General features: G+C 35.7%; 1 protein-coding gene across 1 annotated transcript in view; it reads right to left on the minus strand.

The window, feature by feature from the left end:
- CSMD1 (CUB and Sushi multiple domains 1) overlaps positions 1 to 17,860 on the minus strand; it is a 1,233,014-nt gene that overhangs the window by 127,828 nt on the left and 1,087,326 nt on the right. Inside the window, exons 43-46 of the mRNA XM_069805938.1 lie at positions 8,446 to 8,623; positions 5,107 to 5,252; positions 3,096 to 3,176; positions 2,828 to 2,941 (exon numbers count right to left, since the gene is read on the minus strand). Coding sequence (XP_069662039.1) covers positions 2,828 to 2,941; positions 3,096 to 3,176; positions 5,107 to 5,252; positions 8,446 to 8,623 — 519 coding nt within the window. The remainder of the gene's footprint in view (positions 1 to 2,827; positions 2,942 to 3,095; positions 3,177 to 5,106; positions 5,253 to 8,445; positions 8,624 to 17,860) is intronic.

Genomic DNA, 17,860 nt, shown 5'->3' on the forward strand with positions numbered 1-17,860 from the left:
CTGAATCAGTCCAATGGCTTTTTTGGTTATCAGATTATTTCTACTGAAGCTTCCCCCATGTCTGACAGAGCCAATGCCAGTCGGCTCCAAGATGGACCCGCTGCTGGCCAAGGCCGAGCCCATCAGCGATGGTGGTAGTGCCTCTGGGAGAACAGATTTAAGAAGGGGAAAAAACCTGCTCAAAGGCAGCCAGAGAGAGGAGTGAGAATATGTGAGAGGAACAGCCCTGCAGACCCCCAGGTCAGTGCAGAAGGAGGAGGAGGAGGTGCTCCAGGCGCCGGAGCAGAGATTCCCCTGCAGCCCGTGGGGAAGGCCATGGTGAGGCAGGCTGTCCTCCTGCAGCCCAGGGAGCTCCATGGGGGAGCAGATCTCCACCTGCAGCCCAGGGAGGACCCCACGCCGGAGCAGGGGGATGCCCAAAGGAGGCTGTGACCCCGTGGGAACCCTGCGCTGGAGCAGGGTCCTGGCAGGACCCATGGAGAGAGGAGCCCACGCTGGAGCGGGTTTTCTGGCAGGACTTGTGACCCCGTGGGGGACGCACACTGGAGCAGTGTGTCCTGAAGGACTGCAGCCTGTGGAAGGGACCCACGCTGGAGCAATCTGTGAAGAACTGCAGCCCGTGGGAAGGGCCCACGTTGGAGAAATTCGTGAAGGACTGTCTGCTGTGGGAGGGACCCCACACTGGAGCAGGGAATGAGTGCGGAGTCCTCCCCCTGAGGAGGAAGGAGCGGCAGAGACAAGGGGTGAGGAACTGACCCCAACCCCCATTCCCCGTCCCCCTGCGCCGCCGGGGGGAGGAGGGAGAGAAAACCGGGAGTGGGGGTGAGCTGGGAAGAAGGGAGAGGTGGGCGGAATGTACTTTAAGATGTGGTTTTATTTCTCATTACCCTACTCTGATCTGACTGGTAATAAATCAAATTAATTTTCCCCAAGTTCAGTCTGTTTTGCCCGTGACGGTAATTGGTGAGTGATCTCTCCCTGTCCTTATCTAGACCCACAAGCCTTTCGTTATATTTTTTCTCCCCTGTCCAGCTGTGGAGGGGGAGTGATATAGCGGCTTTGGTGGGCACCTGGCCTCCAGCCAGGGTTAACCCACCACAATCTACAAATTCTCAAAGGACTGCAAAAAACCAAGCGTTGCTACCATCAGAGAAAGCCACTAGTTTCCACAGCATCTGCAAGAACTGTCGGAAACAAACTACTTCCCTGTGCTTAACAGATGGCTAATCATTATCGGAAGCTCCTAATATCTCTGTAGTTTTTACAATAATTGTTTACTTCAGGCTTTCATTTTTCATTTACACTCTAATTGACACAGTCAAGAGTTAAGTTACTGCTGTTACTATTAACTTAAAATTGAAAGCTGGATTTGCAGTACTATGATCTTATTAACATATCACAGTGGGAACAGAGAAATACATTGATTGGAAAAAAAAAATCAGACAAAAAATCAAACATCAATAAGTATTGAGTTATCTGATCAAGAAATATACAGAAATGCATAATTTTCTCACTACTTTTGCATATTGTATGTTGAGGGTCCTGAAATGAATACTGAATCTTTTCCACTCAACTCCAGAGAGTCCCTGTCTCTCAATCTATGACAGATCCCAAATTATTTTATGCACAAGTTAAGAAAGGGGAGGGGTAAAAACTTTACTCACATATCAGTGGTCATATGGACAAATTACTTACACATGCATCAAATACATTATGGCATCAAGAAACTAATGCAGCTTATACTATGAATACTGTACTAATTTTTAGATCATGGAAATAGAGCACCAGGGTAACATGAAGCAAGGTAGAGATACAGCTGTTAATAAAGTGTCATAATAATTGCTGTGCCTTCCAGTGTTACCAGTTGTGCATACGGATGTTGTTACTTCGTGATATTGAAGATGCTCCATCCGTAATTACATATTATAGATCAAAGCTAATCCCTGTTAATATGTTATGAATATCAGAACTTCTCATCACTTTTTGACTTTCGTAAAATTTCAGTGATGGTGTCTCATCACTAACTTGTTTCCCCCCCAGAAAAAATCTGAGGTACTTCAGGACAAAATTCTACAGATGCTTTCTCGATCACTTTTTCAACATTTCAAAATCTTTTTGCTACCCACTATTTAACAAACTAAACCAAACTAAAGAAAAAAATAACCAACAGTATCTGTTGAAAAACATAATTTAGAGGACTGAGTACAATTCTCCAAGATATACTTGTTTTCTACGAAGATGAGCAAATTGTGTATGAATGCACACCTAAAAATTGTTCATATTAAATTTTTTAATTCTTTGTTTGAAATACTGTAATTGTAAACATAGTATGAATAGTTGAAAGACTTTTAGTGCTTCCATGAATTAAAATTTGCCACATATTATTTTAGAACACATTTTTCATGTGACTTTGTCATAAAATGTCGCCATATTTGTGAAAGCAGAGCGAATAATTTCTTATTTTATTTTGAAAGCTTAATTTAAATACACATTTTTAAAACGCTTCAGGGGTGAAAAGAATTCTTTGGTTTGATATGAAACAATGTTAAATAACTTAAATGAATTTTAGAAATCAGTGTTTCATTAATGGTGTAGTTAAATAGTTAAAGCCACTTGTCTTTTGATTCTAAAGAGTTTAAAGTCTGTGCAAAAATTTTAGGGACCAATTTGAAAACGTGTGCGTTTCTTAGATATTGAAGAAATAAGTAGAATCTTTTCTTTTAAACATTAATGAAAATACAATGCCCAAAAATTTGATGCTTAATGTATAGGAAGATAAAAAAGGATGCATACTAATGATACGCACACCATGCAAGCATATATTTACCTTCACAAAATGGAGAGGATCCTTCAAACTGCAACTGTGCATTCAGTTTGCAGGTTAATATATCTTGCCCAACAAGGGTGAAACCAGGATGGCACTTGTACTTCACAAAATCTCCTGAAAAAGTTATTGACAAAAAAGTTAAACCCAAAAAACCCTTCAAACAGAAGTATACCAAAAGCTCAGGTGGAAGATGAAATATATTAATAGTTTAGTTTAAATAGAATTCTAGTGAAAACATAAAAAAGAAAAGGAGATACTACTTTTTCACCTATTTCAAAGTCATCATCTTCTGTAAACAAATCTGCATGTGGAACTGTGGGTGGAGGCTGGCACTTCTTCAGCTGATAAGCTGCAAAATTAAATGAAAAAAAAGATTAAATACTGGTGTGTTAAGAATTATTTTACAGAAAATTCATTTCCTATTCACACTTTCCAAATTACCAAAGCTGCACTGAATCTCATGGTCTCTCAGTTACAACATTTTCCAAGTTAAATGTCATGACATTACATATTATCTATAAAAAAATATTTTTTATCAGTATAGATAGTATATTACACTGCCTAGATAGTTATAGATCCATTGTAGGATTTGATGCAGTTGTGATGTTTATGAGGAGATTTTTGCAGCTACAAGGCTGACGTTTCTTGTGGCTGCTTTTCCATCATGTGATAGGGCTAATGGTTATAAATCACAGGTTACTTGGATTTCCTTGAAAATCTGTAATTACCTGTCACACACCTGGCATGTCATATTCATGCTTAATTTAAGCATACTTGGAGTTGATCTTTCTCAGGATACAGGTATATATATATTTACTTTAAGAAGAAACATCAGTAATCGTAATAATAATTTTATAAGTTACACAAAAAAAGCCAAAACACAATGCCTTTAAACCAAAATCTCTTCTCTACTCTTCAAATCTGTTTCAATAAATTGTGAGCAATCTCATAAGGAAGGTGACCAGTACAATGACTTGACATGTTTCTGAAATGGAGCAGAATGCCTACAACAGCTGAAGAAGCCATTTCTGGATAAAAAATCCAAAACAGAGATTTGAGATTGTGATCAGAGTGCACATACGCTGAGAAAATCTCTCCTCCTCATGGAACTAAATCACAGTCAAGAACACAAATTGTCCTTGTAACTTGATAGTCCTATGCACTTGCTGGTTTTGAGAAGTTAAGAAACACAAAATGTTGGGACTCTGCCCTTATCTTCCACGTAAGCTTTTACAGCCCGTCACTGTAAAGCAATTGTACAAGGAGAAAAAAACCCCAAACACGTGGAGAGTTTTTCATCCACGGAGAGTTTCCAAGGACAGGAAGGAGAAAGCGTATATGTATTCCTGTGTACTTAATGTATTTGTATGGTGTTCCTGATAAATATAGATATAAATATACACACACACAAAAACATACATGTAATTATTATATACATGTAATAGCACCAGTTTTTCTGGAGAACACCTGAGAAAAAAAGCTTTGCAAGCTGCTTAGACACTTGTAATAGCAAGTATCAAAGAAACAGACAGTAAGCAGGTTTCCAGCATTAACATTTTCCTTCTTTTTGGAGAAAAACATAGACAAGAAAAACATCTCAGACTCTGAGTACTAGTTTCATAAAGACTTCCCCATGTAAATATGTATCTTCAGGTACTCTCTTTCTGTGGCATTTCCTCCTGTTCTTGTGAATTAATTCACCCTATCTTTTTGAATTACAGTCCAGAAGGCTAACAATCTTTCATTCAATATAGATAATCTGGGTGAATTAGTCAGAATTAGAACTAGAATTTAGCATTTCACTTCTGAGTTAGATCCCCAAGCTGCATGCCCTGTAGCCCTGACTGTAACTTCAAAGTATTTTGCTGGATATCAGTCTTAAAGCTGTTGTTCAACCCTCCCACAGCATCCCATCAACCTTTCTGACCATGAGCCCTAGCATGGTCAGCCGGTGAAGAATTTTATTACAGAAGGTTCAAAGTAAGTTAACTAATAAATGGGCCAAAATAACTCAAAAAGTAAAAGCTTAATATTAGATAGCGATAATTAACATTAAAGACAGAATGTATTTTATTTAAAGACACAAATTAATGTTCTTAAGATCTTTTTAATGAGTTATTTTAAAAACTATTTTGTACTGTTATTTAAAAAAAGTAGCAAATCCATGAATCATGGTAAATTTATTTAAGATCATTCAGTACATCACAAAGTTAAGAATATTTTTAAAATTCACTAATTGATTGTGGTAATTAGATGCTAATGATATAAAGCAAACTGACCATGAAAATTGAGGACAAAGAATCCTCCTGTTGAAAAATCACTGTGAAATTTGAGGAGGACTTGATTGGTGGAACTGTAAGCTGTTTCCAGAGCTGTGTTTCCACTGAAAACTCCCAGCTGAGGCGAATTATGGTCAGGACCATCCCTAGGAAAGGAAACATAAAAAATAAACTGAAGAAATACTGTATTTAACATTTACATTATCAGTTTCTTTTCTTTGAGGAACAGGTTAAATTTTTGACAAAAATGTTTGTCCTAATGATTCAAAATGAGTTTGTTTTCTTTTTCATTTTCTAGCAACACAGAATACTCTTTTTAACTTCAAAGCCTAATATTTTTGAGACACCAGGAGTATTTTACAATAGCTTTTATATTTCCACAGGCAAGAAATTTATTGGCTGACTGAAATCTTCTCTGTCTGTTCCTGCCAAAGATTGTTATGTACACAGCAGCTGAAAAAAAGAATCTAGAAAACTCTTCTAATCTTATCATATTTCTGACATTTTTGACCCAGATCCTACAAGCCCTTACTCATGACTAACACTAACAGAGGTGTGGAAGTTGCAAGTTACTCTTGCCATTTAAATTCATTCTAAAGACTCAAAGGTATCGCCTAAGGAAAAAAAAAAAAAAAAAAAGGAAAAAAAACATTTTCTGTTTCTGAACAGTAGGATAGACACCCGAAGAGAAATATACTCCAGTAACATCAGGCTGCATTAATTTTCAATATCATCATATAGAACATTCAGGCCTGACCAGGCAGAATAGATAAACAAACAAAAAACCCCTGCTTTTATGACTGAAAAATGTTTTGAGCTCTGCAATGCTTATTCCTGGTCTTTTTGTATTTTACATATAATGCATCTAAACTGAATAAAAAAGCTTTTGTGATATGTATTTTAGAAGGCTGGAGATTATCTAGAAGCTTGCTGATAGCTGTTTGTCCTGGTTTCAGCTGGGATGTAGTTAACTGTCTTCCTAGTAGCTGGTACAGTGCTATGTTTTGAGTTCAGTATGTGAAGAATGTTGATAACACTGATGTTTTCAGTTGTTGCTCAGTAGTGTTTAGACTAGAGTCAAGGATTTTTCAGCTTCTCATGCCCAGCCAGGGCACCTGACCCAAACTGGCCAACAGTGTATTCCATACCATGTGACGTCCCATCTAGTTTAGGAACTGGGAAGTGGGGGGGGGAGGGATTCGCCGCTCGGGGACTGGCTGGGTGTCGGTCGGCGGGTGGTGAGCAATTGCCCTGCGCATCATTTGTACATTCCAATCCTTTTATTACTACTGTTGTCATTTTATTAGTGTTATCATTATCATTATTAGTTTCTTCTTTTCTGTTCTATTAAATCGTTCTTATCTCAACCCAGGAGTTTTACTTCTTTTCCTGATTTTCTCCCCCCTCCCACTGGATGGGGGGGGAGTGAGTGAGCGGCTGCGTGGTGCTTAGTTGCTGGCTGGGGTTAAACCACGACACTGTTAGCTTTTGACTTTCACTGTCTTTAAATCAGAGGGATATTTGTTCACCTCAGCTGTATTGTTAAAAAGCCAAGCATTAACTAATATTTGTCTATCTCAAACCTATCAAGATAATCTGTTCATAAAAAGAAAAATCCACCGTAGGGACTATGATTCAAGTTTTAAAAGAATGTGTGTCATGTACATAAATTGTACATACAACTTGTTTTTTTAAAAATGTAATTTAAATTAATTATTCTTCTCTTGTACAGTTTTTCAGGATTATTCAGGCTTCCAATTTCTACTCTTGTATTAGTGACAACAAGAATAAATAAACTATGGGTGACTTGGCATAAAAATGTATTTTGTTCTTCCTACTGCCTTGAAAACAAGAGTGAAGGTTATGAATATTGAATAGGAACTTGATAATTTACTTAGGTTTTCATTTTAAATGTCTGATTCCCAGAAGAAAAAAACAAAGGCAAACCAAAAAGCTTTACTATTAAGATTTGACTTTTTATACAGAAGTGAATGGCATATACATGAATGACTTAAACAAAATTACACTAAACAGCCTCCTCCCAGCAAATGCAGGAGCTGACCATTGCTGATACCTCAGAAAATAACTCTAAAGAAAGCATGCTTGTAATTCATGGATGATTGGGATAAGCTGTAAAACAGTTGTTTTAAAATCTTTATTAAAAGAATATAACAGTTCAGGAATTCAGCACATACTTCAGCCAAACAAGTTCAAAAAGCTGACACAATTTTAGGACTTAATTGCTTAGGCAAAAAGGGAAGTCATAGATACAGTTGGATTTTTACCAGTGAAGGTTTTTGTTTTTATTTAACATGCCAGACAGGACAACCTATGGTGCATTTAAGACTTGGGTTTATAGGTAATGCAGATACCAGAGGTAGCTAAACGGCAGATGATGAACAGTTACGCATCTCTATAAACTGACTGGATTTTCCCTGTATTACATGGACTTTAGTATTGCTGTCTGGAAAAAACTCACCCCAGACAGCAATAGGTACAGGAATAGTGGACTAGGTGGGAGATGGGAGCAGCTGACTCACAGAGGAGTAAGTTACATCCTATATTCTGTGCAAACTGTCCTTTTGCTGAACTGTCTGTAGCATGTATGAGAGCTAAGTCACTTTGCACATTATATGGGGTAAGGACCAGGGTTAGCCATAGATGAGAAAGTACGTAACAACTTCAGCGTCATCGATGCCTGCTCTTGAGTGCAGTAAATTCTTATGCAAGAATTTAGACAGCCCTGACACCTCTTCCTCCAGCTGAGGACACAAAGTTGAGATGGGTTTGGGTGGTAAGAAATACAAGTTCAGAGAAGGGGAACATATGTTATGAAGCTTAAAGACATAGAGGTACGAGGGCTAAAATCCTGGCTTCAGAAATACAGAGAGCATGTCTATCAGCCATATTAAGATATTAAGAAAATTTAATAAAATCTTAATTAATGCCTAAATTAGTTAATGCCTAAAGATGTCAAAAAGGTTTGCTACAACTAACATATTGCCTCATGTTTGTGGAACACGTAATTAAACATAATGCAGATCATTACATCACTTTGACCTCACATGGCCTCACTTAGAAAACAGAGAGCTCAAAGAAGATCTGATTGATAGCTGAGTTAGAGTTTCAAAGTAATTTTGGAACAATATTCTTAAAGAGGTCAGACAGTGACAGATAATATTTATTTTTTTTCATAGAATCGTAGAACTTGTTTTATGCTGTTCTTCAGCACATATGACAACCTAAAGAGCAATACTAAGCAAAAGCTGTAGCTTGGGACAGTAAAATCTGATAAATCAATCAGAAAAAAATCGCTTTTGTTTTGAAAAAATTGCATACCAAACTGCAATGTAGTCATTCACAGGTTCAGTCTGGAGTAAGGTAAAGTTGATATAAATCCCATGGCCTGGAGGTACAATAATTAACCAAGTACAGTCCTTGGAATTTGGGTATTCATCTGGAAATCCTGGGGAATAAACTGTACCATTCTGAGCAGTCACATTATAGCCACAAGGAGCTGAAAAGAAAACAAATGAAAAATTAGTAGGAGAAACATACTTTATCATGTTACAAATGGAATATCAAAATGCTCCCAAATTCTAAAAGCTCCACAGGACAAGACATTCTAGGTCTTAAAGACAGCATTTTTCCTTGGTTGGTTTCTTCTCAGAGACAGAAAGTATTGAAACTTCTAAGAAATAGTTCATCCTGATGTCTTTCAGATTTCATTTCTTTAAATCCATCCAAATCTACTAGAAATATTGCTTTTACACAGAATTCTTGAAACTAAGCACACATTTCAAAAGGGGTACCTTTTGCTTGCATTCAACATTGAGAAACAAATAAACAAGCAAACAAAGCTTGCATGTTTCCCTACAGCTGAACCTTAACTGAACTGGAACACAATTCTAGGGGGAAAAAAAAAAAAAAAAAAAAAAAAAAGGCTGATTGTTCTTTCACTACCCCAAACCCAACCACTGTACTTTATTTCTGACAGTTTTTAGCCAAGTTTAATGATACTTCAATTGCAGTTTGTATGCTGATTATTCTTATGACAAGTAAAATGGAGATAGGGACACAAATTAGCATACACTTGCTGAATGAAATATGTGGGCAAATCAATGCCATGAAAAGGTGGCTGAGTAATTCAAGGGTAGCAAATATGTAATAATGTGCTCTCTTTTGAGTCTCAGTTTGGGGGAATTGACTGATTATAGATGCAAGCATGGATCTGAGTAGACATATGGCCATTAGTGCAAACTAATGAGTCTCACTCATTAGAGTGAGACCTTAACCTCATCTGTGGGTACTCAGCCTACCTCTGGAACTTTTCTCATTAGCTCTTACCATAAAGCTTATGTTATTATTGTCAGGGTTCCTGCAACTCCTTCAGACCCTCTTCATTTCTTTTTCACCTTTCAACAAGTGATGGAAAAGGAAAAGGGAAAAGGAAAAAGGAGAAGGGAAAAGGGAAGAAGGACTGAGAAATGCAGAAGGATGTCACATTTCCCATGTGGAAAATGTGCAGCTATATCATTGGGGTAGAAAGATCATCTGGCTAGCCCTTTTTGGATGAACTGTTTTAGTAATCACTGGATTTATAGGACAGGTTAAGGAGGCTTTAACCACTTCACTTTCTTCATCCGTATCAGTACTAGCTAATATGATGAATTTAGCACATCTTCGCATCTTAGAACAGAATAGTATCTGCTCCTGAACTACAACCCTTTAGTGCCCAACAAAAAGGAAACAAGCTAAGGAAAATGAAGAGTTGGTTTTATCTGTCTGACTCCTGGTTGCATGTACATGCCAAGGGCAGCTGGTAATGCCTATCAGCTCTGATAGTTCTATGATGAAAATGAGACTTGAGCCCATTTTTTCCTGTTCCCTAATCCCCTACTTTTATGCCATGGTCAGATTGCTTGGTCTCAGAAATCTAGTCTGTTCTCTCAACAGTACTCCATGTTTACGGCTAAAAGACTGCTTTGACAAGTATGCTTACTACATTGAAATACACTTTCTGAGACTAATATAGTGACAAGTGGAAAATCCTTTAAGTTCTAGTTAAGATCTAGGATTTTTCTGATAGAAGTTTTATACTTAAATATATTTTGAGTTTATTATATTTTTTACAGATTTATTAATGTTGTCAATGATTGCATATATTTTTTTATTTTGCCTCCATTATTCTCTAATACTCTACAAAGAATGCAGATGATTGATTGCATCTCAGTAAAGATAGTCTAATTCCTCTTATATCATTGTTAGCCATGACAGATCAATAAATTGTTTCAGAAAAAAAAAAGTGTCACAGATAACAAAACTCTAATAGAATAAGCAATACACACAGCTGATACTAGGCTTTCTCCAAAGATCCTTAAAGATCACAGGAGACAGAAGATTAAACAGAAATAACAGGCTATATTTCACACAAGACAAAAATAGCTTTAGTATGAATAAACAAATCACTCTAAATTAATGAAGTTGTTATATTGCAGAGAAGTTTGTATTGTGAAAGTTCATATTATAAACCTGAAACTCATCTACCTCAAGGACAATGTCAGTTATGAACTTGGGGATGCCCATCTTCAGCCCCATGATACAAGAAGTTTAACCATGTCATCCTTTCATCACAGAGCATAAAGCCAACAAATCTGTCTTCTGAATGGGAACAGAACTGCATAGACCAGAGGCTTAGTTTACTAGCTTAAGACAGACAACTGAATGACCTAACAGGTGCTAGACAGCCATACACCACAGAACTCAGATGACTTAGGGGAAGAATCCAGAAAAAAAATCCTGAAGTTCTAGCCACAGTGCTCTAAGTGGCAACCACCAGTCTTACAATTATAAAAAAAAATGCCCATGAAATCTCAGAAAGTTTCAAATTTTTAACAATTCAGTATAAAAAAATGAATATATTTGCAAAGTGCTGTTTTGCTGGGGCAGGGGTGTTTGAATTCATTGTGCTGTTGGCAAGTGCCTGCAGTTTAGCTAAACATTACAGGCATACTCATATTCTCTAATATGATCTGATAAACCCTGAGATTTGTTTTCACAAAACTAACACAGATCTTCAGTGAGATTCCTTAGAAGGGCAAACTTCCAGCCTCAACACTACCATTTCCCAGCTTGTTTTTATTTTTTTTTTTCCCCTATCTATTGATAACCCTGATATTACTCAAGAGGCAAAAACCCAAACCAACCCAAATGAAACAATAAACCCACAACATTTCTTTAGCATAAAGGGAGGGAACTCTACAAGTAGACTGGAAAAATTCTATCAGTTTAGGACTTCTAGCAATTTGACATCTCCTACTGTCTTCCTAGGTTCAAATGTTTAGAAAAAACAGCACTATCAGGAGCCACCTAATCTAACTGTTGTTATCTTCCCCCAGGTCCCAGGATTTTTTCCTATTAATTAAATTGGAAGTAGCATATCTTTTGTTTCTCTAGGAAGAGCTAATATACAAAATTTGAACATAGTAGATCAAGTGGCTAAAAATATCAAACTATGATTATACAGAACATAGAAGTGGGGCAATTTTTAATGCCAGTAGACAAACAAAATACACTGCTTCATATTTTTGAGAGAGACCTGCACTATGGTAATTCCCTTAGTCCATATGAGAAGCTTGAAAGGGTACTGAACATTTTTCTAGTACTACTATAAATCCAAAGAAATCATGAAATACAGAAAATATATGGAAAGGATAAAAAGCCCTTAACAAGTAAAACCTTAGCCATGTAGCCCAGTAAATATAGTTATGCACTGCTAATAACAGTCCATAGACTTTGTGTTAAGCTTACAAAACAGGCCACAGGCTCTGTCAGGTTTTTTATGGACTTGTTCTGGCAGTCTGGAGACTTGTTTTAACTTGTAATTATCTAATGATCGTCGGGAAACTACTTACTACTTCATTTTAGCTTTGTACAACTGTGTGATATAACACAATATCATATATATATGTATATATAATTCTGAATAAAAGAGAGTGATAACAAATAGGTTTTCTCTATAGAATGAACTTCTTGTAGCCCTTCTCCCAGACTGAGACCATTCACCTTAAGACATATAGGTACTGGAAGAGTGAGTGTACACCAGAGAAAGGGGTAGATATTAGATGTTTGTCTGTATGTCATTCTAGCATTACCTAATTTAAAATATTAGTAACACTGTAACTGTACTAATAATAATCTTTTGATTAGACTGTTAAGATTTTCTTTGGAATAACATTAAAGCCTTGGCTTTGCATCTATGGCATGTTCCTTTTGCCCATACCTATATCCCGAGTGTAACAGACTGGTGAGGATTCAAGCAACCTATCTCATAACATGGATGCAACAAATTCTTACCAATATATGAAAAAGCAAGAACATCTACAGATAATAATAGCAGAGACACTGTCATGATGATTTTCTTACTTGAAGGGGACAAACAGAGAAATACCAGGTGTGTTCAATATTCTTGAATCACAGACCTATTTTCCACATCTTACACACAAATATTCATAAACCTTTTTTTTATTAATCATTTATGGGTGACATATTCATTGTCAGAGTTCCATGGGACAACTGCACAGACAACCCAATGTATTCCTCTGAAGCAGCGTCAACTTTCTTTTGTGAGACACTACCAGATCTCTTATTTCTCTCAGCCTTCTGAAGTATGTGCAATCTTCTGTAGAAATGGTTTGATCTGAACTTTTAAGAATACTGGCCATAGCTAGAAAATTGATTGAATTCTTCCATTGATTTTGCTCTCAGACCAACTGCCAAATTGCAATGATCAGAGACCTTATAGCCATTTGTTTTCCTTATTGCAAAAGCATTTATATGTCGTAATAATTCTTTCAGCAGTGCTAGACTGAGCTTTAATGTACAGAAATGAATTTTTGACAAAGCAAGTAGTGTGCTACCCGACAGACTGAGAAAACTCTGCAAGCTCAGTCAAAACACTAAGAAACCTGCTCTTTAGTCAGAAATCATAGCTATAAATGTACACAACTGCACACACAACAGAGATGCATGCATTCAGGCCTCAGCTGTGCTGAGCTGTGCAATGTAGATGCCTCTGGGCAGGCTTGGAAGGTAGGATTCACATCCAAAGGACCGAGGACAAATGTACATTCTCAGTTACAGCCATGTTAGTAACAGAGAACAGAGGAATTACTTCCTTGAGTTAGGAATGAAGATAAAACTACTAAATTAAAACTAACTGGATGGGGGGACAGGGAGAAGAAAGAATGACTTCATGTCGTTATAAACTAGGTATTATTTTCTCTTCCTGCCCGTTGATTCAAACAGAACAAATTGTTTACGCACACTTCATCTAAGAAAACATAGAAAATGATAATTTGTACTACAAAAATCTAACCTACTCCTAACATAGACATCATGTGTCTTCAATATTCTTTTAGGAAACATGTTTCTCTAGGGACTAAAAAGGAATGAGAGATAAAAAGATACAAGGCTGCTATGCCCTTTGGTGCTGCATCTATATCACTACTCAGGAATATTATATATTATTTTGAAGTCCTTTTACAACTCCAAAGATGTCTTCATTTTGTGTTAGATCAGAAAAAAACATACTCTCCCAAAACCAAATAGCTGGTTTTAATCACCATCAAACTAGAGGAAACCCAGTGACATTCTCACATGTAACATGAAAGCATTTAAACAGACATTTAATCTCTTTTAGGGTTAAAAAATACATCTGGATATAAAGCAAATTTGTTTTTTCTCTATGATTTAATTGTCATGGAAGGTAATCCAACAAATTTATAAGATATTCTTAAGAAGTCCTAGATATAGAATACTTATTTGTGTTTTCCTTTAAGAACTCTGATTGCTAACTGAAACTAGTATTACAGTGTACCAGTTTATCACTTGAATCCATTTATCTTTAATCACATTTTCATCAGAAGAGATATATTCAAATCTTGCCCACAGTTTAACTGAATATTGTTTTTAATCAGAAACAATATATCATTGGAAGTTAGAGAGGTATTGAATAATTTTTTTTCTGAAATTTTCATAAAAGTATGCAAAATAGCCTCATTCCTCAAAAAAATAAAAATCAAGCTGATAAACTGATGTAGTTTTATAAACATGTATCAATAATGTGTCATATAGTAAAAACATCTGATAAACTTAAAATTCCTTTTTGCAACTTTTACCCAGTCTCATGTTCCTAGTTATTGTATCTATATAGATGCCACACTTAGCTTGAAGTGCCATTTTGTGTTTGTTGTGCCTTTAAGATGTATCATATACAGACTGCTGCTAAACTAATTGAATGTTAACTTTTTTCAGTTGAAACCTCTTAGTTGTGTAATATATAGGTCTACGTTCTAACACAACACTGCTATTCCTTTGCAATTAATATTTTTAAATTATTAAAATAAATGATTAAACCATTAATGAGGATTTTTGAAGACATTCTTTCTTTAGCTGAGAACTTTCATTCAAAGCTTAATTAGTAAGAAAAGAGGGACCATAAGTCACTGCAGATACATCACCACAAAAAATTGCTGTGGAAGAAATCAAAATCAGGCTAAGGCATCTGACACAAACAGCTTAACCTAGGATTAGGAAGAAAGGAAGATGTGTATGATCGATATAAAAACAAAAAGTGTTGAACTTTGAAATTAGGTGCCTAGTTAGTGTTAAAGATTCTGCTTGACAGACCCTGAACATAAAATTTCCCAGGCTTTAGAAGGGTCCTACTGAAGTGTTAATGCTGAAGTGCTGTAATGCTAGCTAGCAAAGACACTCTGGGTAGCTGCTTCTGTTGCTTTTATTCGGAAAAAGAAATTAACTTCTCTGGATGTTCCAAAACCAGAAAAATCCCACACAGCATTATTTTAATAGGAAAAGGTGAAGCAGCTTATTAAACATGAAGAAAAGCCTTTAATTTCATGACATAAAAAACCAGAGCGCTTTATTACAGGCCAGGATAACGGAACAGAATGACCTGTGATACTGACTCCAGTTCTTATCAAGTGAGGAACCTAGAAGACTATTTCTCAAAGGTGAATGATGTAATGGTTACCTTTCTTATCCATCCTCTCAGTTTAATTTATACACTTTATTCTTCTCATTTCTGATTTACCGCTACAAAAAGGATCCCCAAAATACACACTGTAAAAGACCAACATTTTAAGATAAATGCTGCATGTTTATCTTGTTAAGATATCAGTAGGATTACCCCAAATGCCAACAGTTTAATAATAAAAAATAGTAACGAAAAGAATTAAATATAGCTAGAAAAATCTCTAATACTAACACTACAACAACATTCAATAAACCAATACAAAATACAGTGAGTGTGGAAACAATTTTCAGAGAGAATAGAGATTATAACTTGTCTAGAAATCTAAGAATCTAGATTTCTAAGAACTTATGCAAAACAATGTGTTTTCCCACTGATAAACATTTCAAATTGTATCTTGGAAATTAATATCTGCGAAAATTCATTTTAATTGGTAAACTAAAAGGATATAGGGAGTATACGGATTTGGTATCTTAAATGTCTTTATTCTAGCAATACAAAGAGTGTAGGTCAACCTTAATGGGAAGAGAGAAAAAACATACATTCTCTTATCTTCTTACGTCCTTTAAAGTATTTTCTTTCTCTATTCTTATGCAAGATAACAAGGCACATTGTAGCTGACCAGCAGAAGATATCACAATGAGTTTTAAAAACCTGTATCATCAGGTGGCAAGATTTAGAACTAAATACAGTAATATTATCATTCAGTAGAGTAAGTCATATTAATATGTAATATAAAGACTGCACAGAAGACATTTTATCAAGCAATTATTCCATAACTTCCATATGCTCTTCCGATTTGTATTTTTTTCACACACATTTTTGAAAGTGGTGTCATTATTTCTGCACAAGATAGTCCCTATGCTTACTTGATATTCTGCTTGTAACTCTTAATGGTTCTTTTCACCCTAGCATTGTATTGTATATGGAACATATGTTAATAGTATTCTATCATCATCCTTTACACTTTTATATCACCCTTTAAAGGGTACTGTAAAACTTTACCATATGTTTAACGTGAGGAAAAATATTTCATATCTGTTTATAGTGCAGTTTTATCATGAATAACCTTGTATTTTCTTTGAAAACATTGATAATGTTGAATCCATAATACAATTGCCTTTGAATAAAAATACCTTTTTCAAAGAGTCCTTCCTCACCTTTGAAATTTTTTTAGAACTCAAAATTAATTACTTATTCATTCAAGTAATACATGGAAAAATATTTTGTATAGTGCTATAATTTTTAATTAAAAAGTCACATAGAGCTATGGATCACAGTCAATGTAAGGTCTTATGTACCTAGAACAGGACTTGTAACACATTTAAGTGCAAAATTGAAATCTCCAATCCTCCCATTCATTTACTGTCTAATTCAGGAGGTGCTTAAAGACAGCACGCTTAGGAAAAAAAGCATATAACTGGAGTACTTCAGCCCATGTTTTAGGCTGAATGAATTCTCTAAAATAAGTACAGAAGTTGGCTATAATAGTCAACAGAAAGAGATAGGTGGCCTTAATAGAATCTTACAGAGCAAGATTAGACACATGACTTAAAAAGAATGTTACAGACTCTTTCAGTTAAAAGATATGGGAGATGATGGTTCACATCTTTAATCTAAATATGCCAGTGGTAAAAGAGTTGGAAAAAAAAACATCAAAAAAGGAAAAAAAATCATTATGCATTATAACCAATCACTTTGACAAAGATGTGATGCATTATCACATTGTATGTGTCTAAGGAAAGCATTAGCCCTACTCCCACAAAGAACTACATTTTCTCATGCCTCTCCACTCTTTTTCCTTTGGGAGGTATGGGTTTATAACAGATGCCTATATTGCCTATTGCAGTGTGGACCAATGGAGTTGCATAAGGCTCAAAAGGTGTTTCACAACACAATTTCAACTATAGTTTTCTAAAATAATATAATTATTTAATAATTATATTAATTGGTTATGCTGCTATTTCTTTTTTTAACATATTCTCCCTAAAAGAGAAATTAATAGTCCGAAACAGGTTTTAAATTATTTGCATGCATTCCTTCTTACTTAAATTGAAATATGTTTTTGCAAAATGTGTAAATTGCCTTCCAGCTGTACTGATGCACAGGTTAAAACAAGAAAAAATGGAAGTCATGGGAACAGCAGCCACATCTTGATAGCCATTTAATAGTAAATGTACCCATTGACCGTACAGAAGTTACACATTCTCTTGTATGCTAGAAATTTTCTAATGCCATTTAATAGCGGAAACATAATTTTAGTACTTTTTCTTCTATACTGTCATAAATGCAAACCAGCATAAGTGCCTGGCAATAAAACTCTGTACTTTAATTTGAAAATAAAACTCAATGCTCTCATTTGTTCAAATATGTACTACTTCCTAACTGAACTGCTGAAGTCAGGGGGCATGGCCTTTCTCATTCCCAATGCCAAATGTTCTGTTCAGACATTGTCTTTTTGCTTTGGCCAGTAAGGCACATTTATGTCTTACTCCTGGCACTTGTTGGATTTCTAGAATGTCTATGCAATAGTATGATAAAATACAGTTTAAATTAAAATGAAAAAAAGAGTTAATAATTCTTGGTTTAGTAATTCCTATTCTTCTTCTTATTCTTATTATTATTATTACACCAAGAATTGGGGTTTTGTAATTCGTTTTGTGCTTTAACAAGTCTCAAATGCACAAAGATTTGTATCTG

Source organism: Haliaeetus albicilla, chromosome 18 (assembly GCF_947461875.1).
Source record: "Haliaeetus albicilla chromosome 18, bHalAlb1.1, whole genome shotgun sequence".
NCBI lineage: Eukaryota > Metazoa > Chordata > Aves > Accipitriformes > Accipitridae > Haliaeetus > Haliaeetus albicilla.